The sequence below is a fragment of the Dendrobates tinctorius genome, unplaced genomic scaffold (assembly GCF_039654945.1).
Source record: "Dendrobates tinctorius isolate UK_male_01 unplaced genomic scaffold, ASM3965494v1 ptg000075l, whole genome shotgun sequence".
NCBI lineage: Eukaryota > Metazoa > Chordata > Amphibia > Anura > Dendrobatidae > Dendrobates > Dendrobates tinctorius.
In genome coordinates, this window is record NW_027361743.1 from 43,205,445 (window position 1) to 43,232,417 (window position 26,973).

Consider the following 26,973-nt stretch of genomic DNA (forward strand, 5'->3'; position numbering starts at 1 on the left):
CCTGCTGTCCCCAAAACAAGGCACACAGATGGCTCCTTTAAAATTTGGAGGGACTCCAGCGAAGCCATGAGGGAGCTCATGCCATCTTCCACGAGATCTCCCAATGGACACCGCAACGAGGATAGAGAAAGTGAGGAAAACAGCAACCGTTTAGTTCGCCTGAAGGAATGAGAGTTTCACTGGGAAGACTTTTCTACAAGGACATCTCCGGGCAGGAGGATCTCACTGACGTTGTCTGCTGATGCTGCACTTTAAACGCTGCATGATTACTCGAAAGAGAAGAAGGTCTCACGAACTTTTGAGAGTTGTTACAGCACGCTCATCCGGACACATAGATATACGTTGATTGCTCTCTATTTGTTTCCAATTTTAATGGCTTTTATATTTCCAAAGTTTCTTTTTTTTTTCCTGCTCTTTTTATAACCAGCCGCTACTGCAATTCTGTCAAGTTGGTCAGGATGAGGAGAAGGTAGTGGAGGGTCACTTTGGAAAAAATGGAAGTACTAGTGATATACATGGCAAGGGGGGGGGGGGGGAGGGAATGTTGAAAATGTTTCACATGTTGGGGTATTCAGTTTGGGGATCAGGTGGATTTGGCATGGTATGTGCTGTAACATTTCGTCAAGATTTGGTTCACTCCTCATAACACACCTGAGGGCGGACTTTGGTTAATCTGCTCAGTACTCTATACACAGGCGGACCGTTTGTTATTGAGCCACATTGCTAACACGAATGGTTAAGATCATAACATGGAATGTTAAGGGTTTTAAGACCCCAGAAAAGAGGTCCTTGGTACTCAGGCACCTGAAAAGGTTAAGTGTTGACATAGTCCTGCTCCAGGAGACACATTTGCCTCAACATGACATGTTCCGCATGCACAGGCTTTAGGTGGGTGAGGTTTATGGGTCGGGAGCAAAGGGAAGACAGGCGGGGGTGATCATTCTGGTTAATAAAACTCTTCCACACAAATTGGTAATGTATCAACATGATGATCAGGGAGGGCATGTCAGAGTGGTCCTAGAAACTCCTAGCGGAACATTAGATATTCACAATGTTTATGCCCCCAACTCGGCTAGGGATGTGTTTTTCCGGGCCCTTTGCACCTCAATTATGACTTCTGGCGCGCATAATTTGATAATTGGAGGAGACATGAATGAGGTCATGCTAGATTTGGAGGCTAGATCGAGAGGTGGGAGGGGTGGAAGTAGCTCTAACATGGGGGGGAGCTCTCCTCTGTTCAATTTTGCAACTGACCTAATGACCAGAGATGTATGGAGGCAACAACACCCGGTCGAGCGGCAATACACCCACTATTCACACCCGCACAACTCATGGTCCCGTACTGACATGTTCCTGGTTAGTGAGAGCCTAAATGCCAAGGTTAAAGAGGCTGAGATAGGTGATCTAGCCGTTTCCGATCATGCCCCAGTTGTCCTGACTTTATTCGATATGCACCCAAAAGGCTTGGACATAATATGGAGGTTCCCTCATTTCTTAAAAAAAGACAAAGACTTCACCAAACTGTTGGGAGAGTGGTGGTCAGAGTACTTGCACCACAACCACCAATCTACAACAGACCAAACACTACTCTGGGAGGCGGCTAAAGCCGCTCTCAGAGGTAAAATCATAGCACACACTTTTGTGATTAAGAGGAGAGTGACTGACCAATATATAAAGACAAGTAATTTTGTCAGACAAGCGTACAATAAGTTCCAAGAGCACCCCATTGAGGTCAATAAAAGAGCTCGGTTGGAAGCGAAGTCAGAATTTGACACATGGGCTAGAAAGAAGGAGATGTTGGAGAAGTCATTGAGGGATGCTGAGTTCCATAGGTTTGCTGACAAAGCTGGACGCATGATGGCTAACCTAGCCAAAGGTAGACGCCCAGGGACTCAAATAGCAGCACTTAAAAGGCAGGATGACTCCATAACGACTAACCCATGAGAAATAAACAGCATTTTGAGGAGGTTTTACGCTTCTCTGTACAAACCCCGATGGTCTGATCACGTGCAAGGAAGGAGATGGCTGGAGGGTATTGAACTACCGTTGATCTCTGAAACTGATCTATCAGAGTTAAATAGGAAAATAACGGAAGAAGAGATTTCTAGGGTTATCAGGGATCTAATTATTCATAAGGCCCCTGGGCAATAAACCCACGGATAACCCGGCCAACTTTGCCCTATCTCTTTGATCAACCAGGATCTAAAAATCGTGGCAAAAATTATGGCAGACAGACTGGCAGAGATTCTTCCTAAACCATTGGGACCTGAACAAGTGGGATTTGTGAGGGGAAAATCGGCGGTAGGGAACATAAGATGCTCAATGATGGTGCTGGAGACAGTGAGGTTGGGAGACCAACAGGGAAGAGCTCCGGCCATGGGAATGCTAGATGCAGAGAAAGCATTTGATAGTGTGGGGTGGCCAAGGTTGGAGCAGGTGCTGGACAAGTTTGGCATGCAGGGAGGTTTCAGAAACTTCTTGCATCGATCTACTCTAATCCAAAAGCCAGAGTTCACACACCAGGGTTTCTGTCAGACACAATATCACTGGGGAGAGGCACGAGACAGGGCTGCCCCCTTTCGCCACTACTGTTTAATTTGTCCATTGAACCACATGCCAAGTTTATTAACGTGGGCCCCAGCTTCCAGGGGATTAAAGTGGGCGAAAAAGAGATAAAATCTAGTTTCTTTGAGGACAATATTGTCCTTTATATGGCAGATCCAAATAGAGACCTTCCTAGATTGATGACGAAGCTGGATACCTTTGGAGAGATATCGGGGTTTAGGCTTAATATAACTAAGTGTGAAGCTTTGATTCTTACTCATAGGCCTCAAGGAGATGGCCAACTAGAACGGGGCCATGCTTCCATACATGGCATACCAATAGCAAGCAGGACGATAAAATACTTGGGGATCTTTTTGGGAAAAGACACTAGAGACATCTATAGACTCAACTTTGCCCCCATTATAAATGAAATAATACAAGAACTTACAAGATGGAAAGATTTGCCACTGTCGCTCTTGGCAAGGAACTATTTGATCAAGATGATCAGTTTTTCCCGCCTACTATATTCCCTGCAAACACTGCCCCTCCTTTTAAGACACATAGATATAAAAATAAGCTCAACAAAGCCATTTCTGACTTTCTATGGAGAGGGAGAAAAAGTAGAATTAGCAAACGTACATTGATGCTACCGAGGGAGGAGGGGGGGATAGCATTGCCCAACATTAGAGGGTACAATCTGGCCTGCATCGCCAGGCACATTCTTGATTGGATAAGACACACTAGCAAACATTCAGACTGCACATTGGAGTCTGACTGGTGTTAGCCCTGGGACCTCACAGCGATTTTGCACTCCTCAAGCGCAACATTAGACCCGAGGGTGAGGAACTCAGTGATCTTTTGGGACACTAGGGCGGTTTGGAAAGCCATAAGATGCAAACTAGGCATGTCATGGAGGATATCTAAATATTTGACACCTTGGGGACATCCTGACTTTAGTCGGGGGAAAAGATAATGCTGTTTAAAATATGAAGGGAAAAAGGAATTAGAACTATGAGGGACCAGGAATTAGAACTATGAGGGACCTGATGCAGATTCTAGAGAATAGATGGTTAACGGCAGACGAGATTTTTTCAGGGTGGAAACTTGACCCTTCCCATATCTTACAATATGCTCAGCTGCGACATCACTTATTCCCCAAATTACGGGATATACATAAAGAATGTTCTTCTGAACTCGACAATCTTCTCTCAAGACACATATCTGACGTGAATATCTCAACCATCTACCGGACCATGGGGAGGACCTTACTGCCATCGGGCCCACAAGAGCTGTTCAAGAGTTGGGAAACTAGACTGCAGGAACTGGGGGTGGGGGAATCGATTCTGTCTGGATGGAATGTGGAATGAACTGCATAAGCATGTAAGCAATGAAAGATGGAGGGATACTCACTTCCGAATGATGCACACAGCCATATTAGGATTCAATCTACCGGTTACACAAACTCACAAGGAGAGGCGACAGGCTTGCCCAAAATGTGACACCCCCAGGACAGATATGTTCCACGGTATATGGGAATGTGATCACGTACACACTCAGTGGGAGGAAGTTAGAAATTGGGCGGGTGGCTTGATGAACATACACTTCCCACTAGACAAGTCGTTGTGGATTTTCCATAAGAGCACTGATTTAAGGCTGACCAAGTCAAACACTCAGCTATTGTATACGGTTGCAATCTTGTTCAAAAGACATATTTTAAGACAATGGGTGGAGGGGAGCACACCGGGTCTTCGTCAGCTGTTGGTGGAATTAAAGAGGGTAATGACTCTAGAGAAAGTAGAAGCAGGGAGCAACAAAGACAGTAAGACGACAAAAAATTTTTCAAAATGGAAGGATTTCATTCTTCAACAACTTTCCAGAGAAGACATTCATGCCCTGGTTTCACCCTTCAGGAACACTTCCTGGTACAGCCTAGAGGACCTGCAGGGCACGTTGGGAGGCTTGAGACTGGGGGTAGATCCGCGGTAATGAAACAGGGGGCAGAAAAAGTACAGGGAGAACCAGGTCAAGATATGCAAAGTTCATTTATGATTCAGAAAGCATTACATGAATAAACTACAGGGAAGGGGGGAGGAGGGGGGAGTTAAATGTTATGATATTTGGCAATTTCTACCAGCAATTCTGTAGTGTTCATATTAAGCGGGTATTTGTAAAGCTACTTATGAGATGCACTACTTATGTTTGATTTTTGAACTTATATGTTTTGTCTTTATTTGAAAACTTAATAAAATGGATTTATGAAAAAAAAACATAGATAACCAAACTTCAACCAATCATGTAACAATCTTATTACTTAAAACCAAAACTGAGGCTTAGTCAAAGCTCAAGCCCGCTTACGGTGACATGTCTGCTTTTGATCAGAGTCGTGGATCAAAATCACTTATACAAGTCTTTTATCACTTAAACTGCTCTTGAAAATTAAAGCTGAGCTCTGATTTTGTTGCTCATAGTAAACAGCCAGACACTCTCAGTTCGCGCTGTTACACTGATTAAAATGATACGCTGGATGATGAAATCCGTCTTGTGGTTATTGTTTAATCTGTACTTGTAGTTTCCAGTAAATTAGATTTTCGTGCTTCGGGGCGGCCTGTGAGGGGGGCTTTATGTAGTGCTGTGCTTATATATTCATCTGTATGGACGTATGACAGGTCACTGATCTGTCAGAAACCTGCCCCCTATTTTACATACTGCATGTAAGAGTGTTGGCTTTGAAAAAAAAAAATTTACATCCAGCAAAATGGCACCGGAGCCCGAGCGGTAGCATCTATCTCTTACCTATAGATGCTACTGCACATCTGTCGCCATATTGCTGGAGCCAAATTTAGTTTTTTGCTCCAAAAAAATGGCACTGGTGATGGTGCATGCGCAGTAGCATCTATCATCAAGCGATACCCTTAATATGTGCAAGCCCTGCCCACAGGTGGACCGTCGGTGCTTGCGCAGGAGCTGACAGGGAGGAAGATGGAGATGAGCATCTAACTGCTCTATATAAATCAATGGGCTGGAGAGATCTGACTGGGATGTTAGGAGTTAACTCCTCAGCCTGGAATGTAACTAATGCACATACTCATCCAATCTCTGGTTGTCAATCTCCTGGCAACAAGCTGTACACTATGTAATACAGAAAAGCAAGTCAATAGCAAACTTGCTTGTTTTCACACTGTGTAACTAACTACACCAATTTATTAACATGAAAATGAAACACACCATTAAGCAATATTGGAAAAGAAGAGGCGGCTAAACACAAATTAATGTATTCATCTGAATATTTTATTTTAGACAAGCATTGTGGTTTGTTGGAAAGTTTGCAATAATAATTTAACAATGAGTTTTCATCCCGATTTTACACAATTAATATTACAATGAAAGAACCCATGTAGGTACAACCAATACAAAAGTGTAGGCGATGGTCAATAGGTCTCATGTATGAAAATTAAGAAAAATCCTCCATAGTGCTCATTGCAAACAATCACCTATTTTATCTACATACTTTATTAGCTAAAAATTGAACCCTGACAGATGACTATGAACAACAAGGGTATTTTTCTCATTTTGATACATGAAGCCCAGTGTGACTAATATTAAAAAGGTATTGTTGACACATGAATATAAATTCTGCCTTCAAAATGGCTGCCTTTTGTGATCGCAGGGTCTTAGTTCCTAGTACAGAGCAAGGTGCCCTAGTCACAAAGCAACCTATAACAATCCATGTTTCATTTTCAAGTACAGTATAGAAAATGAAAGCTGAATTTTCATTGGTTGCTCAGAGTAGCAATGATACTGAGGCTCTGTGAGGCACAGACCACTCACATTCATGTTGCCTATGACAACAAATTACATTTTTTTCTTATATATTCCACCCTTGAATCAATCGATTGGGCCTACATCAAAGCTTTGCTATGTCTTATACTTATATTTGTGCCCCATTCTTTCACATAATTGTTTCTCAAACCAAATGTATAATAATAATAAAAAAGACAAAGGGCCCGATTCATCATACGTGGAATTCATTGATGTGTTTTGCGCCAAATATTTCAAAATAGCGCACATGGATCATGAATTTTAACCCTAAATCAAAATTTTTTTTTTATTTTTGACCTTTTTTGCAACTTTTTAGTGGAAAAAGTCACATGTTCCTCTAAAAAAATTGAAAGATTTGTCCCAAAATTTAGACATGAAAAATAACTCCAGCAGGGGGTGGGACTGGAGTATAGCTGTGCAAAAAATATTTGCAGCGTTAAAAAAAATTGATGAAGCAGCTGAACAGATGTGGAAACCCCCAATCTTAGATCACATTGAAGACATTAAAAAAAGCTACGGACAGAAATATATAAAATAGACTTCCAAAAAGGCACAAATTAAAAGAAGAGTAAGGCGCAAGTGAAAATCAGGTGACAAATACCAAAAATTTGACCAAAAAAAAAAAGCATAATTGAATCAGGCCCATAGTGTTTCATTTTACCAACCTTTTCCTGTCAGCCATTTTGGTAACAGAACCAATAGTCATGAGAATGCTCAATTAGAGGTTGTCCAGTCAAAATAAGTTATCGCCTATCCACGGGGTAGGTGATAAGTTCCTAATTGATGAGGGTCCGCACCGATCGGCAGATTGGGGAATCTTTATCACTGACAGGGAACTTTTATCCCTTTTACAAAATAGAGCAGCAGATTGTACGCCCGACCGCAGAGTCCTCCATTCTCTATGGAAACCCATAAGGAATGGATGGAGCAGCATCTGCACAGGACCCCATTCTGCTGACCGGTTGGACCTCCACTATGGAGAACCCCTTTAACACGGATTCCGCCTCACAAATATTAATCGTGTTGACCATCAATATCATACAAACATGACAAATACTGTACAACCTTAGGCCTCGTGTATGAAAACTATGTGATTTGACAAAAAAGTAGAGGATACAGTAAATTGTCCTTCTTGCTCATAGCAACCGGTCCATGAGGGATTTTGGTGGCTGTGGGCAATGCACCAACTCTTTCTATGATCTAGTTTTCATAGACAAGGCCTCATGAGTATATTTTATCGATAGAAAATGCCATAATGATATAATAACCAATTAACAATGCTCTCCTCACACACCTAACGCTCAGATCCTGGAAAACATGAATTAATAAGGAATTTTTTTAAAAAACAGTAAAAGAAAAGTTCAATAAGCGATTCAATGGGTACAATCGGAATATTAAATGGCTTTGCATTAATAAATTAGGCATTATCACGAAGCTGTGTTAAGACTCATCGATCAAGAAAAGCAGTTAAAAGTAAAGCACAAAATGATCATTAGCTGACAATATCTTGACAATTCAGAAGTGATAGAGTAGACGTTAGCAAAGTACCACGAGACAAGAGCTGCACATCTGATTCATAAAATACACACTGGGGACCAAATCGTGGTGTAGAGAGACTGAATAAATCATGGATCGGGAATTAATGGTCCATCTGCTACGAGGACAAATCACCTGTCAACGGTGGTCAACCTGAAATAAAGCAGCCTGCTACAGCTCGGCTCAGGTGGGTGCTAGGAGGTGCCAATACGGGGGGATATATTCAGAAATAATTAAAAAAAAAAAGCCTGCCTTATTTTTACAGTAACAGCGCCCCCTTTGGTCTATGGGCTGTTTTTGGTATCGCATCTTGATTTGCTTGAAAGAAAATGAGCTACAATACCGGAAATGGCCCAACAATCAACATGGCACTGTATCTGGAACAAAAATGTGTGCTGGGCAACCACTTTAATGCAATATTTTTCCTGTATTGAATTTATAATTAAGATTTTTTTCAATTTTCATATTCGTTACATTTGCACAGTAACTTTCTTGAAAGTATTACTGTCCAACAGGGTACAAAAATCTAGAACTAGGCCTCATTCAGACGTCTATTTCCATCAGTGTTTTGGATCGGATTTGGATGTTTGGTCAGTGAGTCAGTTTTTACTATTAGAATTTCATCAATTTTTCTTGCATGCTTAAAAAACATTTTCACATTTTTCCTATCATCAATAAAAAACGGACAGCGTTAGGATGCAAGCAGGATGCCGTCCCTGAGTTTTTCACTGGCACATAGGGCCCGATTCATTATTGATTTTATGGATTTTTTTTGGCTAGTTTTTGATTGAGTCATCATTTGGGACATTAAAATTTTGCGCAAATGTAATGGTGGTTTTATGCATTCTAGAGGAATTTTGCATCTTTTTGTTTGCTCCATTTTATGAAACGTGACTTTTTGTGCTAAAACATCACAAAAAAAGGCTAAAGTCAACAATAAAGAACATTTGTTACTTGCAAAATTCATGAAAGCAAGGAATATCACTAGGTAAAAAAGAAAAGTGACTTTAAAATAAAAAAATGCAAATGAATCGGGCCCCCATGGACTTGAATGGACAAGTTTAATCAGTGACTTGATTAAAAAAAAAGTGACCGTAAACAGCAGAAACGATAGGTGCACGTTTAGTATTTGCAGCACATTCTTCTGCTGCAAAAAGCAGTGTTGAAAGAAAAAAAACCTTGCTTAAAATACCTGCATTTATTGCTGCGTTTTTACTTGAGTTTTTCACACTTTGAAAGTTCAAATCTGCAAGGAAATGATAAACAGCATCTGCCCGAGATTTCAGAAATCTCATTTACTTTGCAGATACTATAAAATACTGTCTTCTTCTCGCCGGTAAAAAATTGCGGAAAGATGCAACAAGACCTAAGAAGGGTTCTATTTGTGAAAAACCAGGCTAGAACACGTATGTGAAAACTGGACATCTGAATGAGGCCTTGATAAACAAAAAGTGTAGTTCGGATTGGAAATTTAGCAATTACAGTCCAGATCAGAGGTACCATCCAAAAAAATATCAGAAAGATGAATAAAATGCAATTGTAGAATACAGTAAAATTAAAATGTCAGATTGTCAAATATATATAATATATAATATTAAACTGGGTAGTTTATTTAATGAATGATTAAATTATCCTTTTCTCTGTGAATAAACAATCAAGCACTACTTATTAGCACTCCTACAGAGGGGCCCACCAGGGGATTCATCTGCTCTCCTGTTGGCCAGTCCTAGCCTGCTAGATGGATTACCAGAATTTCTGAACTATATTGTACGCCAGATTAAATAAATTTGACTCAAACTAATAACGACAGAATCTCTCCTCTTACCAACGGGAGTAATAAAAAAAAGAAAAGACCCAGAAGTCAAGAGGAATTTCAGGTGATTGCCCTGAGCGCTTGCCAGCCAGTTATGGCCATATGTAGTGTGCCAATAGGACAGGCTGTTGTCTGCTTACTGGCGGCAGGGAAGCCAGAGGGAATATGAAATGCTTTCGACTGCCATGTTTTATTTTCGCAAAGCTCTCTCTGCATTAATGATAGCAATATCAATAAATATTGCTGTTAATACAATACTCTAATATTGCCAGACTAGGATGCTCTTTAATATTTTACATGGGGAGTGTCCATTGGATAGTCAGGGTTTGCATAGATAGAATCTAAAGTCTTGGTTTATGTGGAAGGACAGATTTTGATATAATGAGACGACCAATTATAACTTTTATGCTAAGTTTGTAACCTTTGGATTCCTTGACATGGATGGCCCCTGCTGAGTCTCATGTAGTGTAATATTTTATGACCAGAAGCCACCACTGCTGCAGAAGGCTGCATATATTAAAATGACAAGCCCCTGAATCTCAGCATGCTGGAACAATGCCTAAGCATTACCTAGTGCGACTGCAGATTTGGATGTAGTCATTATGAGATCATTTTTGGAAGTCACAATCATGAAGGTTGTCTTTCAGGTGCGTCTCGAAATGTACTAAATATGCTTGAAGAAAATAAATGTGACATACCTAGTGCCCCAAGAATACTTTATGAACCAGAGTCAGCCTTTGTTTCACGTCATGTTACGTTAATTAGCTTAAACTATCACCGAGCCACAAACCAGAAACACTGCTCCATTTTCTCTTTTAAACTGAGTCTCCTACTGAATCCAAATCATCCGATGACAGGTGAGGATACAGGTCCTGTAAGATGAAGTGGATTATAGATTTGTTCACCTGTTATTTCTCGTAATATATTATTCATATTCATTTCTGTCACAAGCAAATGTAGAAACACATTCAAAATAGTGTAAGAACTTCATAACACCAATGCAAAAATTACACGATATGTGAGACATAGTGACGGGTCAGAAACACTGCAATAAAGTAACGGAGGAAATAAAATGGATTTTATAGCAGGAGACAATTTGTTTGTTCCTTTTCCTTTCTTGACAGAACAGTTTAACGGGATATAACAAATTAGGTGCTAACGGCGGGAATATTTTCTGAGAAAATGTCTACTGAGGTTAAAGTCAATAATCCAGAAGAAGAAAGAGAAAACAAAAAAAAAATAAACTGTGTATGAAAATAGGTTACAGAAAAGAGAAGCAATTATGCTAGCATGAAGCTTGGAGTATAGTTCTGTGATTGATTGCAGTGAGTCAAGAGTCATGTGAAAGTCGCATTTAAAGGGAACCTGTCAGTTCCCCTGACTGTTCCTAAAATATAATGTACAGATGTAGCCAAGTTTAACTTGACAGATACCGCACCATCTTGATAACTTGTCACAGAAGATTATCTCACTTAAAAGGATTAAGATTACTTTTTGGTGCCCTTATATCTCAGTGTTGTGTTATTTGGGCAAACTTGGCTACCTCTGTAGGAGTACACATGGGGATTTCATTAATCTGGGATTTCTTTATAAGATTCCTATCGCTGCAATCTTTGAAATATAAACATTAATCCTGCTGCTTTGTATATTCTAATAAGCAAGGACTAGTCCAGCGAGACATTGTTGACGCCAGACTAGTCCTGCCTCGGATCTTCTAATCGCCACTTCCTGGTCATGAATGACATCCTACTTAATGGTATTACCACAGAGCAGAGGTCCCCAACCTTTCTGACCTAGAGAGCCATATTCAGCTATGACAGAGGGTCGCAAGCCACATTCAGTTCGGAGAGAGGGTCACGAGCCACATTCAGGTCAGAGAGAGGGTCGCGAGACATATTCAGGTCGGAGAGAGGGTTGCGAGCCACATTCAGTTCAGAGAGAGGGTTGAGACCCACGTTCAGGTCGGAGAGAGGGTCGCGAGCCATATTCAGGTTGGAGAGAGGGTCGCGAGCAACATCCAGCTCATGCCCCACTCACAGTAGTGACCCCCAGAGCCCTTAGTACTGGTATAATGACAGTCAAAGCTTTTCCACTGAAAGCACACCAAAGCAGGGTGCTAGGCTCCAAGGTTTCCTATCTTACTCCAATTCAGATCTGCTCTTAACAGCTGTTAACTACACCTGGTGCTAATACACCAATCTGGCAGACAGCTGTGAGCCACACATCACGGGCCCGTGAGCCACATGTGACTCTCAGACTACAAGTTCGGGGCCCCTGCCATAGAGTATTGTATGTAGACTGTCAATAAAGCTCAGCGAGGTGCAATTTAAGGATCCAAGGCAAGAATAGTCCAGGGGACGACACTCCCTTCCAGACTAGTCCTGCCTCACTAGAATAAAGGATGCAGCAGGATTAAAGTTCATTTTCCAAAGATTGCATAAACCCAATAAAACACCTTAAATCCCTAATCAGGGGATTTGCCAGGTTCTCTTTCAATGCAACTTTCATGAGAATATCATACAGTTAACATGTAAATCACACAGAAATCACGTTGTAAGAGAATTACTAATAAAACTGTCACAAACAGGAAGAAACGGTATTTAGCCCCCAACCTCAGGCCTCATTCACAGTGACTGGCCTGCCAATGGGGCGCACAATGCCAAACTCTATTGTGGTCTTGCAATGCCGTGTGCCTCACTGTTCCCTCCTAAAGCCAACGCATTTAGCAAAGAATACAATCATACTATCCTATGGTAAAAAGTCGCAGTATATGTTATTAATCTTTCATGTAATCCTTATGGGGGAAAAAAAAACTGTGTGTGTCACACTAAAGTTCAGCAGGGTCTCATGGAATACAATGGACAGAGTATTTGTGTGATCAAGTGTTAGAAACAAATAGCAGCCGCCATACAACTTTCTTCACTTTTGATGTATTTCTCTCCCAATTGATGGCATGCAGATGCCAGATTATCATATATTCGGGATTATCAAAGTCTTAGAAAGTATATAAAAGTGACTAGTAACAATAACAGACTGTGGTCTGATCCCGCTGTCATACTTCCCTTCATCTATCCTCTAATGGTGCAGTGACAAGAGTAGATAATTGGTGAAATAGCGCATGTGGGATGCACGTTCCTGATTATTCACCTAAATAAACACGCCGGCAATCATTCCTTTTGAATGACCAAAACTCCAATTCGTCAGATGTTCCAAGTATTTATGCCAACAAAAAAAACTCAGTGTTTCCAGCAGCACTTCACACCACATAAACAGGAATATGCTGATGAAACCATGATGCTGTATGGGGACAGAACAATCATATTATCACTCTGTCCCCAATATTTTTCATTAGCCGCTGTAAACAGGCAGGTAAATCAAATTTCACAGTGGTCGTTGGGGTGTTTTCAGACTCATACTTCCTAACCTTTCAGTTAAGAGTTTTCAGCAGGCTCCTTATCATCAGAGGCAGGATTACAATGATGGGTAACACATCTAAACACACGTTCACACATTTTGGTCAGTATTTCAAATCAGTATTCATAAGACAAAACCAGGAGAGGAACAATCATAAAAAAAAAACAATAGAAACACATGCACCACTCCTGCATTTTGGTCCCACTCCTGGTTTTGGCTTACACATATTGATGTGAAATAGTGACCAAAATACTGGTGTGTGAACGTAGTCTAACACAGGATCCAACAATCACAATAGCGGATATCACAGCAGATCCTTTATAATGACCTTTGCAGAGGCTCATTAGATATTTCAACAGAAAAGATACAATTGGGGTCTGACCATTATGGGGCTATGTACATGTGTTATTTCCTGAAACAAAGTCTAAATAAAGGCCAAGTGGTTGGTGTAAAAAAAAAATGCAAGGTTTCTATTTCTTTTCATTTTGCAATACAGAATATGATTTGTAAAAAAAAAAAGAAAACATTGGAAACAATTTAAAAAAAAATATTAAAAATTTAAAATAAACCTTGCAGCACTGGGAGGACGGGTTCAAATCCCACCAAGGACAATATCTGCAAGGAATTTGTATGTTCTCCCCGTGTTTGCGTGGGTTTCCTCCAGGTACTCCGGTTTCCGCCCACATTCCAAAAACATACTGATAGGGAATCTAGATTGTGAGCCCCATCGGGGACAGTGATGATAATGTGTGCAAACTGTAAAGCGCTGCGGAATATGTTAGCGCTATATAAAAAAAAAAGAAAGAAAAGATAAAGATTTAAACAATAGGTTAAGTTCTGATGATAGCTTCCATTAAAGGCGCATTGAGGGGCCAAGATCATCACATCTAATTGCACCATTAGCCTTGCTGAGCTAAATTTGGAAGGGAAGCAAGCATAGCGGTACATTTACATGTGCACTGACTGAATTTCACCAAATAACAATGAAAAAAAAGAGTGTTTTCGTGCCAACTCCAACATTTACCATGCTACCATTTTGTACTAATTAATGTGCAGATGCCATGCGTGTTAGTTATGTAAAGGACAGCTACAGAAAGATCGCATAATCACAGAATCAATTAATTAATCTTAAAACTTTACAAGTGTGTTTTAGTATAATTGCTGCTGTTCATTAATGAAAGTACGCTTATGCTACGGGGCAAAATAAGTGCTGAATATTCCCATCTGGCAAACCAGCGCCGACATACACATCTGTCATTACCACAGCCCTAACATCAAAGTCTGGCACCAGGGGTAGCTTCAAATCTGTGCTTCAACATGTCAAAACAAAAGGTCTGGCAAAGACGACCTTCCATCTAGATCAGGAAAAATGAACCTTACACTGACGAGAAAAAATCCTGAAAATTGGGGCATGCATTGCTTAACAGAAGGAGCGGATTTTCTGTAACAGTACCCGTTGCTAGGTAACAGTGCAAAAGCATGAGACCAGATACACATAATTTTCAGTACATGTATATTTAAAGAATATTCAGCTAATGATTGAAGACGCGCCAGGAAATAGTCTCCATGCTAAATGAATGATTAATATGGAACCCTTTCACCCTAATATTACAAACTAAGCCACGTAGTATTATATCATCATAATGGTAATCCGGCTGACGATAATATATCAGATTCAGGGTGAAAATATAAATTCTACCTAGGAGATCAATTATTTTGTCTGTCATCATGCATTTTATCGTATGTCATCAAAGCATAATATCATTTCAAGACTAAGGTCACAATGAGTGAAGGACAATAGTGACTCGATGACCTGAACTTGAGTGAAGTACAACAGTGACTCGATGACCTGAGCTTGAGTGAAGTACAACACTGACTCAATGACTTGATCTTGAGTGAAGTACAACACTGACTCGATGACCTGAGCTTAAGTGAAGTACAACACTGACTCAATGACCTGAGCTTGAGTGAAGTACAACACTGACTCAATGACTTGATCTTGAGTGAAGTACAACACTGACTCGATGACCTGAGCTTAAGTGAAGTACAACACTGACTCAATGACCTGAGCTTGAGTGAAGTACAACACTGACTCAATGACTTGATCTTGAGTGAAGTACAACACTGACTCGATGACCTGAGCTTAAGTGAAGTACAACACTGACTCAATGACCTGATCTTGAGTGAAGTACAACAGTGACTCGATGACCTGAGCTTGAGTGAAGTACAATAGTGACTCGATGACCTGAGCTTAAGTGAAGTACAACACTGACTGAATGACCTGAGCTTGAGTGAAGTACAACAGTGACTCGATGACCTGAGCTTGAGTGAAGTACAACAGTGACTCAATGACCTGAGTTTGAGTGAAGTACAACAGTGACTCGATAACCTGAGCTTGAATGAAGTACAACAGTGACTCGATGACCTGAGCTTAAGTGAAGTACAACACTGACTCAATGATCTGAGCTTGAGTGAAGGACAACAATGACTCGATGACCTGAGCCTGAGTGAAGCATGGATGATGACCTGAGCTTGAGGGAAGGACAACAGACTCGATGACCTGAGCTTGAGTGAAGGACAACAGTTACTTGATGACCTGAGCTTGAGTGAAAGACAACAGTGACTCGATGACCTGAGCTTGAGTGAAGGACAACAGTTAATCAATGACCTAAGCCTGACTTAAGGATGGATATTGACCTGAGCTTAAGTGAAGGACAACAGTGACTCGATGACCTGAGCTTGGGTGAAGGACAACAGTGACTCAATGACCTGAGCTTGAGTGAAGGACAACAGTTACTCAATGTCCTGAGCCTGAGTAAAGGATGGATGATGACCTGAGCTTGAGTGAAGGACAACAGTGACTCGATGACCTGCGCTTGAGTGAAGGACGCAAGTGACTTGATGAACTGAGCTTCAGTGAAGGACAACAGTGACTTGATGACCTAAGCTTAAGTGAAGGACAACAGTAACTTGATGACATGAGCTTGAGTGAAAGGCAACAGTCATGATGACCTGAGCTACTGTATATTTTTAAATAGTTTTAGGAATCTTCATTATTATGTGAAAGGGTTAAAAAATGTGTTTCTAAATATGCACTCACGGGGGCACTCATGCCATAGAACGCAATAACCAACTCTCCCGAAACATCTGGGAGGCTCAAAAGAAAAGGCAGACCCCCAGAAGAGTTTGTTAATCTCTGAGGTGCCACCAAAATCTCTCAGAAAGCAGCACTTCTGTATGTTTCCTTGTTAACATCATCAGGATGCGCCAATATTAGACAGAACGTCAGCATCCAAATGAACATTTGGGAATTGGGATCAGATCATGCCACAAAAAGGGGGTATGCTTATAATAAAAAGTTCCAGTAGATACACTTTGTGTCGCACTTATTGAGTCTTCTGGACAGGCATCACCCAAAGTTGGCAAGTACCATATGCCATAGTCAGTCTAAGCAACTGTTATGGGACCCTCGGTCTCATCCTCTTTATTACTGGATAGTAAATAACTACCTGTGCTGGACTACCCTCTCCATATGAACTCTGGAGTTCTTTCCTAAAGATAATACAAAGGAAAAGGATGTGGAACAAAGCTCTTTTTGATGAAAACTTGTCACTATAATGGTACATCATTTTGCTCTGGCTATCAGGCCTCTTCTCTTTTTTACACTCCACTTTGTTCACGGATCCTGAGGAAGGGTTACGAAACACGCGTCATGGTTGAGGGACATCAGACCTGACCATCAAATGCCCGTTATTAATACAATTCTAGGTAAATAAGAAACACTTTTGCCAGTTAATTTACCTTACCTTTGCTATGTGGCCACTATATTGCCCTGTTAATCAGCTACTATTGTCATCATTTATAAAAAGAAATATACTTTTAAATATATGCAAACTTCACCTGTATGAATATATTATCTATTCTATTATTAATGCATGGCCGCTGAAAAACTGACAATGTACAATACATGTTGTTTAACTTGCTGACATATATAACCTTACTGTTGCATATGCATTTTCTTTCTACCTGGCTATTAGATTTATTTTAGCTTGTAGTTTATTTGCAATATGAATTAATAAAATATTTTGTATTTTTATAAATATTGGAGCATTCACTTATGCTTACTGGAACCCAGTTTGTTGGTAATCTAGTGGCATCGTTGATTTTCACTTTATGTAGTGACACTGTCACACAATACTGAGGGACTGTGGGTGCTAACCAGATTAGAACCAGGGGCACCCTGGTCTATCCCTGTCCCCGGATTACACCTCAAGGTGAAGACGTCGGGTTCACGTGCCTTACAAAGATCCTAACTTAACCCTTATCAGTGGGTGGGTGCAAGCTGAAGTGTATAGGAATACACTAACCAGACAAACAAGGGGAAGATGGGCAGGGATAAATGAAAATAACAATCATTCAAAATATACTCATCATACAACAGAGTGGAGCACAGGGAAATTAAAGGAAGGAGAAACCAAATAGGAGAGGACAAGGATATGCACACAGCCAAACTCCAAGCAACAATCTCCTGAACAAAAGTCAACTCCAACCCCACAGACAACACCTGTAACTCAACCAGGCATTAAGAACTAACACTGACAACTGCTAAGTATATACATATATATATATATATATATATATGAATGTATATATATATATATATATATATATATATATATAGTTGTGGCCAAAAGTATTGACACCCCTGCAATTCTGTCAGATAATACTCAGTTTCTTCCTGAAAATGATTGCAAACACAAATTCTTTGGTATTATTATCTTCATTTAATTTGTCTTAAATGATAAAACACAAAAGAGAATGAAGCAAAAAGCAAAACATTGATCATTTCACACAAAACGCCAAAAATGGGCCAGACAAAAGTATTGGCATCCTCAGCCTAATACTTGGTTGCACAACCTTTAGCCAAAATAACTGCGACCAACCGCTTCCGGTAACCATCAATGAGTTTCTTACAATGCTCTGCTGGAATTTTAGACCATTCTTCTTTGGCAAACTGCTCCAGGTCCCTGATATATGAAGGGTGCCTTCTCCAAACTGCCATTTTTAGATCTTTCCACAGGTGTTCTATGGGATTCAGGTCTGGACTCATTGCTGGCCACCTTAGAAGTCTCCAGTGCTTTCTCTCAAACCATTTTCTAGTGCTTTTTGAAGTGTGTTTTGGGTCATTGTCCTGCTGGAAGACCCATTACCTCAGAGAGAGACCCAGCTTTCTCACACTGGGCCCTACATTATGCTGCAAAATTTGTTGGTAGTCTTCAGACTTCATAATGCCATGCACACGGTCAAGCAGTCCAGTGCCAGTGGCAGCAAAGCAACCCCAAAACATGAAGGAACCTCCGCCATGTTTGACTGTAGGGACCGTGTTTTTTTCTTTGAATGCCTCTTTTTTCTCCTGTAAACTCTATGTTGATGCCTTTGCCCAAAAAGCTCTACTCTTGTCTCATCTGACCAGAGAACATTCTTCCAAAACGTTTTAGGCTTTTTCAGGTAAGTTTTGGCAAACTCCAGCCTGGCTTTTTTATGTCTCGGGGTAAGAAGTGGGGTCTTCCTGGGTCTCCTACCATACAGTCCCTTTTCGTTGACACTGTTGTACCCTCGGACTGCAGGGCAGCTTGAACTTGTTTGGATGTTAGTCGAGGTTCTTTATCCAATATCCGCACAATCTTGCGTTGAAATCTCTTGTCAATTTTTCTTTTCCGTCCACATCTAGGGAGGTTAGCCACAGTGCCATGGGTTTTAAACTTCTTAATGACACTGCGCACGGTAGACACAGGAACATTCAGGTCTTTGGAGATGGACTTGTAGCCTTGAGATTGCTCATGCTTCCTCACAATTTGGTTTCTCAAGTCCTCAGACAGTTCTTTGGTCTTCTTTCTTTTCTCCATGCTCAATGTGGTACACACAAGGACACAGGACAGAGGTTGAGTCAACTTTAATCCATGTCAACTGGCTGCAAGTGTAATTTAGTTATTGCCAACACCTGTTAGGTGCCACAGGTAAGTTACAGGTGCTGTTAATTACACAAATTAGAGAAGCATCACATGATTTTTCGAACAGTGCCAATACTTTTGTCCACCCTCTTTTTTATGTTTGGTGTGGAATTATATCCAGTTTGGCTTTAGGACAATTCTTTTTGTGTTTTTTCATTTAAGACAAATTAAATGAAGATAATAATACCAAAGAATTTGTGTTTGCAATCATTTTCAGGAAGAAACTGAGTATTATCTGACAGAATTGCAGGGGTGCCAATACTTTTGGCCACAACTGTATATATATATATATATATATATATATATATATATATATACACCGTATATATACATACATACATACATATAATGTACAGCTCTGGCAAAAATTAAGAGACCACTGCAAAATGTTCAGTTTGGCTAGTTTCACACTAGCGTTTCTGCCGTCTGCGCACGGCTGCCGATAAGCCCTGCCCCCTGCCGCGCTCCCTCCTGATATCACCGCCTATTATCGCACATGGTCGCATGCGATCTGCGCACCCTATCTTTAATATAGGGTGTGCAGACTGTGCGCAAGTAGGATTTTTGAGTGCGCTGCGCACTTTTGAAGGTGCAAAATGCAACATGCTGCGTTCGGAGCACACCGGCGCACCTACAAAAGTGCGCAGCGCACTCAAAAATCCTACTAGCGCACGGTCTGCGCACCCTATATTAAAGATAGGGTGTGCAGATCGCATGCGGCCATGTGCGATAATAGGTGGTGATGTCAGGAGGGGGCGCGGCAGGGGGCAGGGTTTATCGGCGGCCGTGCACAGACGGCAGAAACGCTAGTGTGAAACTAGCCTTTGTCTGATTTTTCTCTTTATAGGCATTTTTGAGTAAAATGTAAATTGTTCTTTAGTCCACAAACTACTGACAACATGTCTCCGAATTTCCAAGCAGTAAATTTAGTATTTTTTTTTCTGACAAAGAAAGATGGTCAAAATTTAAAAAAAAAACCCAGTGCTTTCAGACCTCAAATAATGCAAAGAAAACAAGTTCAGAATCAATGAGAAAGAACAATACTAATGTTTTAACTCAGGAAGAGTTCAGAAATCAGTATTTTGTGGAATAACCGTGATTTTTAATCACAGCTTTCATGCGTCTTGGCATGCTTTCCACCAGTCTTTCACACTGCTCCTGGTGCAAAAATTTAAGCAGTTCTTCTTTGTTTGATGGCTTGTGACTATCCATCATCCTCTTGATTACATTCCAGAGGTTTTCAATGGGACTCAGGTCTGAAGAATGGGCTGCCCATGACAGGGATTTGATGTGGTAGTCTTTTAATTTTTGCCAGAGCTGTATATATACATGTTCTATGTATACATATATAGCAGAGGGGAGTGGCCAACACTGAACAGCTGAGACAATCCAGATAGAAAAACTCCAGGATCTTCAACTGAACACATTAACTCTTGCACTGTTAGCAAGGAAAAAATCTGCACTATTTAATAAGATGGTGAAGTACTTCGAACCAGTGCAGGAGTTCGTGAAACCAGATGTCCCCTCTCTGTCGCGGTATCCCAGTGACAAACACTCTACATATGAGATAAGGGTTATTTTATGGGACATCATTTATTGATTTAATCTCCACTTTGTTCTTATGTAATAATCAAACAACAAATTGCCGATTCTCTCCTAAAACATACAAAAAAAAATTAAAAGAACTCATTGTATATGTGAAATATTGTATATCCAGTAAAAGCTTAGAGCATCACTCCAGCGGTTTTTTTAATTTCACCCCTGGAGTTGTATCACCAATTCATTTTCCCTGACCCTCACAATATACCGGCCGCTGTCTTCTGCTATTTCCAATGCTGTTGCAGTCTTGTTCAGCCATCTTGTGATCGTAACTTCCGACTGACTAGAAGTCTGATGTAATGGTCACAAGCTCTCAGTATAAGTCTATGAGAGTTTATCTCTGGCCTCATAGACTGACATTGAGAAGTGACTTCCGGGTCACTCAGCAAAGACTGGAGAAATCCAGCAGGTCACAACCTGAAGAGACCAGCGACCAGTGCGATGGCGGGAACAGAAGAAGACGGTGGCTGGTAAATAACATTACTAGGAGCAGGGAACTTACATCAGTAATGCCGCTCCCGCAATGAACTAAAAAAACGCTCTCTGTCCAAACTCAATGAGCTGAAGCTAGGAAAAAAAAATCTGCCTCTAGATGTGCAAAACTGGTAGAGACATACCCCCAAAAAACTCAAAAGTTTCAGATTTATATTTTTAAAATATTTGGAAAACCATTTATCATTTCATTTAGACTTCACAAATACTTACTACTTTGTGTTGGTATATCATATGAAATCCTAATGAAATACATTTATGTTTGTGGATGTAACGTGAAAAATATGGAAAAGTTCATGGGGTATGAATACTTTTTCAAGGCACTGTACATAAATCTCATCCACTTTGCTGAAACCCGGGGAAGGTCCTCTGTTTATTATTTTATATGCATACAAGTCTATGAGGCCATGTTTTTTGAAAACCCCTTTAATATTTTGCCTAGTTATATTACCCAGAGGAGAGCATATTGTAAATGTTCAGAAGCAATGTAGATGAGTACATTCATATTTGGTCCCGTTGGGATGGTGCTTGGCTATCTTGTACATATACGTGCATTATCCTCATCTGTTCTATGCGTCATACTATACACCTTTATAGTATCCAGTCACAGATTATATAGTATCACAGGGTACTTTCTTGATGTACTGGATCATTTCTAACATCATATTTTTCTCATTTATTTATTTATTTATTTTTTAAGCTGTAGGCCGCCATATACAGTACAAGCAATGTACCATAGCTACTGATTTCAGGACTGGACCTTTATCTTATCAGTATGGAGACATCCCAGCTCTTCCCCGACATATTAAGTTGAGAGACCGAAGCATTGGGCATGTAAAATTAGAATGCCTGATACTTTTCTGCTCCTCTTAAAATAATTAGCTATTATTAAAACCTCATGCAATGCACACTCCTCTGAACTGAGCGTTCACATGTATGGGAGGGTCAGGAGAGATAGCCATCAGCAACACAAGCATTCGATGGAACAGTTCTTGGAGGTGTATGTGAATGTTGACCTATTCCATAGATGAACACAATAAGATAACCAAAGAATACCAGATTTGGCCAAATGAAGGATTTAACCGCCTGTGGTCAACTCACAGACCAAACGTTAGTGCTCATTATCATGCGGCCTAGTGCAGAGCCCAATTAGACCAGGGATGGGTGTGAAAACATAACATTGGTCAACCATAACAATACCCTATGTTCCTTAACGTTCCTATGCTAAGTACTGCCTACATCAAAATATCCTCAAGGCTATATCTATGTAATATCTATGAAACACAGCATTAAACCAATATGAGTATTCCCTACACATCCCATAAATTGACAACTTTGGCTTTAACATATCTCAACATTCTGATGGTTCAAATCAAACCATTAAATTTGGATAGTTTGGACTCTAAGGGTATGTGCACACATAGTTTTTTGGCTCTGCGGATTTTGTAGAGAAAACCGCAGGTAAATCCGCACGACAAAGTCCTGCGGTTTATCTGCGGTTTTGCCCTGCGGTTTTACACCTCATAATGGATGAGGTGTAAAACTGCAGCGTTTCTGCACCAAACAATTGACATGCTGCGTTTTGAAAACCGCAGCAAAACCGCGCGGAAAAAAACGCAGCATGTGCACAGCTTTTTTTTATTTCCATAGGAAATAAAGGTACTGTACAACGCAGCAGAATCTGCTGCGGACCCGCAGGGCCAAATCCGCTGCGGAAACGCAGCAGAAACCGCAAAGTGTGCACATACCCTAAAAGTGCCAAGAAAATGAAGACAACAGGATGAGGTCCCATAAAAACATTGCATCTCCTGGCGGGAATTTTATCTATTCGTTGAGGGTACTCTTGGAACTCATTCTATGAAACCCATCTTTCCATCCAGCATTTAATATCAGACAGTAGAGATGAGTGAATACAAACTTTTTGAACGCCAAACACAGACTTCTCCCAGAAGTTCGTTTTAATGTTCGGAGTTCCGGGGGAAGTCCAGGAGGAGACAGAGGAATGAGGAGAGAGAAAGAAAGCGAGAAAAAAAAGGAGATTTCAATGGGGTACGGGTTCAAATTTGACTAAAGTTCTGGTATCCAAACCGAACTTTGAACTAAAGTTTGGTAGGGTACCAGAACATGAACTTCCACAGGTCCATTCATCCCTAACAGACAGATTAAAGTTCAAAAGGCAAGTCACGGTCACATTCTCACAGGCAGATCAGACATTGCTTTCAAGCTTTTTCATTGTCTGGCCTTAAATGGCTACAAAGGGGACACTGAAAATTGCTCATTCTGGTTTATGAAAACAATTTAAGAGTCCATTGATAAAAGATGGAGCGTATGGAGCCCATGGGGTACGATGGAGCATTTGTTAAATCTCCACGAGAACCTTTTCTGATTAGTTTAATAGGTTACAATGTGCCATGGAGCAATGCCAAAAATTTAAGCTTATCCTGGCTGTACTGCACCTCTAATGTGTTGCTCCCAAGAGGTCATCTGGTTTAACAAATTATTTTTCAAATATCCTATTATCAAGTTGGTGATCTAAGGGATAACGTTTTCCCTTGTGGAAAATAACATGCCATGCGTGCTAGTGTAAGGAGGCTTATTCCTGTTCACTTCCACTCTGAAGAGGCAATTTGCATATTTAATTTCCCATAGGAGCATTGCATGGCTTATAAGCCTCCTTACACTGGCACGTCAGGCATGGCACTCTCCACAATAAACCACATTGCCCCTTAGATCCCTGTCAAAGGCATCTCATACAGCCAAATCAGATCCTATACTTTGCACTGATGAGCGGAAAAACGCCGAAACAGGTATCTGCAAATTGAGATTCTGGTTTGGATTTTATCCTGGCACGGTAAAGGGTTGATATTGACTTTTAGGATTGCTCCTTTCAAAAGATGGCAATATATTCAAGTCTTCTGAAGAGGCAATTTGCATATTGTCAAGTTAGTAACTGATTGTCTCCCCATTTGGGACTTTCTTGTATTAGAGTCTAACTGAGGACCACAACAAGATGAATTAAGTAAAGTATCAATCAATATATTATTCTTAAATTTCCACATGTAAAACAGTAATTGTAGAAAAGAGATTTTTTGCATGTAACTGACTAGTGCGTAGGTAATTATTGCCTGGAATTATACGCCTTTCATCTTTATCACTGGTAATCACACTAAAGTTAACTGTAGAATTTTTATAATGAAGAACAATGGAACGGAATTCCTCTGCTACATTGTAATTATGTTGTTTCCCACCCATGTGACAGGGAATATGTGCACAGTGAATAATACCACTCACTGAATGTTACCGAAAGGGTTTATTTTTATGAAAAAAATATCCATAGGTCCTGTACATTTTATTCTGTGTAACCCTATACTGGCTTTTTAATGTAGAAACAATAAGTCAGTCTTCATTCCCATCAACTTTTTGTTTTCTGAAATAGATGAGAAATGTCAGAATGTCTCCAGATTTAGGGGTCTTATGTGTCATAATATAATTTCCATGTATTTGTAACTTTTTTCATACAGTTTCAGAACATGTAAAAGTGCAAGATCCTTCTAAACGCACTAATTCACTTTCATCTAATGACGTTAATGCTTTGGCTTAAGATTAGCAGCTCAGTGGTTAGTAGAGTTGAGCGAATTTGTTCGGGTTCCCTCTTATTTGGCAAGTTATAGCGCTTACCGAATAAGCTGCAGCGGGAACCCGGCTTCCTGGATCGCGCCGGCTGATCAGCTGTTCGGCTCCGCAGCTCCATGTGTCGCGGCTGTGTGACAGTCACGACACATGATGGAGAGCCTGTTTGTTGGGCTCTCCATGCATGTGTTGTGACTGTCACACAGCTGCGACACAAGCTGCGGAGCCGAACAGCTGATCAGCCGGCGCGATCCAGGAATGCTAACTAAGAGGGAACTCGAACAAATTCACTCAACTCTAGTGGTTATCACTGTTGCTTTGCAGATATAGGTGCAAAGAGTTTGTAAGTTCTTCCCGTATTTAAGGGGTTTCCTCTGGATTTTTTCATTTTCCTCCCGTTTTTTTGTTTTCCTCCCATACGCCAAAGACATACACACAGGGAATTTAGATTGTGAATCCCAACAGGGACAGTGATGATGATTATGTCTGTAAAACGTTGTGGAATATGATGGCACTATAAAAGCATTTAAAATAAATAAAGTGCTAAATACAAGCAGTTGAAGGAAGTCTATGGTCAAAATTTATAAGGGATTGTTTATGAGGTGGTGCTCTGGAGTCAGAAGGCACATGCCCCTTAATCAATCAGAAACGTTGGACAAGTGGTGTGTGCCTCGTCACAAATCTTAATCCAGTCGTGGACTGGAATAAGGGTTGTGGTGTAATGAACACTGAAACTTGTCATGAATTTGATAAGCTGGTGTTTGTCAAGCCCTTATCTTATCCCAACTTTGCACACTTTGTGAGAGCTGGATGAAAACAGAAAGAGAACAGAAGTTCTAGCGCAGCCTTGCATTGTGCCAAAATTTAGCACGTTTTAAAGCTTAACACCAGAATTTTGTTGTAAAAGCTTTGATGAATCGAGCCCTATAATTTTGAGCCAGCTAATGTTCTAAAGCCCTGATTCATGAAAGCAATTTTGCCAGAATTCTTGAGTAAATTGATTTGAATAGCCGCAAAAAAAGTTCGCAAGGATTCTGCGACTTGTGGCATTTCCATGCGAATTTCTCACAGCTCTGCCAAGATAGGTGTAGCTGAGGTGGGATAGGGGGGCAGCAGGGGGTTTGATGCCACAGCCCACCTAATTCATGATGAGTTGTGGCATTCCTAACACTACAAATCTTACTCAAGTCAGAGACTCATCAGACGCTCCTAATTCAATAAGAGAAAAAGAAAGTTTTCTCTAGTGATGAACTTTAAACCAACGCGTTTCAGCTCGGTCTGAGTCATGGTCAAAACCTGTCGAAATGCGTCAGTTCTGCCTCCAGGGTATCCGTGATATGCCATTGTCCTTGCTTTTATAATATCAATACAATAAACATTAGGTTTCATTCATAAAGTCCATGGCTAGAGAAAACTTTCTATTTGTGACCCATGCCCTGGACCAGGGTGGCTCCGTGCAAGGATTCATTGCCAGACAAGGTGCTTGTACACATGGTGAGCTGACATCCCCTCTTTTCCATTTCCATTACCTGCTGTAATTCAGTAAGAGGCGCCTCTTAATGAATCAGAAGTGTTTAACGCCCCCTCATCAAGACTGGCGTGAAATCACTGTCCTTGATTAATCAGGGCCATATTGCTTTAGTCATGAGACAGAAACATTTAAAATTCAGAAAGTCACAATAAAAGTATAGAAGGATCATTCTTATTCTCATTTGCATAAGGAAACACGAGACGCAATGGGATGAAACTGAAAGGGAGAAGATACATATTAGATATTAGAAAACACTATTTGACAGTGAGGGTGATCAATGAGTGGAACAAGCTACCATGAGAGGTGGTGAGTTCTCCTTCAAAGGAAGTCTTGGTTGGACAGACATCTGTCTGAGATGGTTTAGTGAATCCTGCATTTAGCAGGGGGTTGGACCAGATGACCCAGGAGGTCCCTTCTAACATTCCATGATTCTAAGATAAGTTAATCTAGTTGGGGCGACACGCTACTACTGTACAGCTCCCAAGGAAATCGGGCAGTAAACAATGTCTAGCATCTAACTGAAAAGGACATTTGGAAGGAGTAGTAAGTAAAGCCTGGTACATCAACTGTTTTCAGCCAACCAG

The 26,973-nt window shown here is 40.6% G+C and overlaps 1 protein-coding gene across 5 annotated transcripts in view; it reads right to left on the reverse strand.

The window, feature by feature from the left end:
* DCLK1 (doublecortin like kinase 1) overlaps positions 1 to 26,973 on the reverse strand; it is a 575,482-nt gene that overhangs the window by 158,203 nt on the left and 390,306 nt on the right. Inside the window, exon 7 of one of the 5 annotated variants that reach the window (XM_073583219.1) lies at positions 5,811 to 10,584. The exons of the other annotated variants lie outside the window; for them this stretch is intronic. Coding sequence (XP_073439320.1) covers positions 10,528 to 10,584 — 57 coding nt within the window. The 3' untranslated portion in view covers positions 5,811 to 10,527. Of the gene's footprint in view, positions 1 to 5,810; positions 10,585 to 26,973 lie in introns of those variants that run through there. 5 annotated transcript variants of the gene reach the window in all.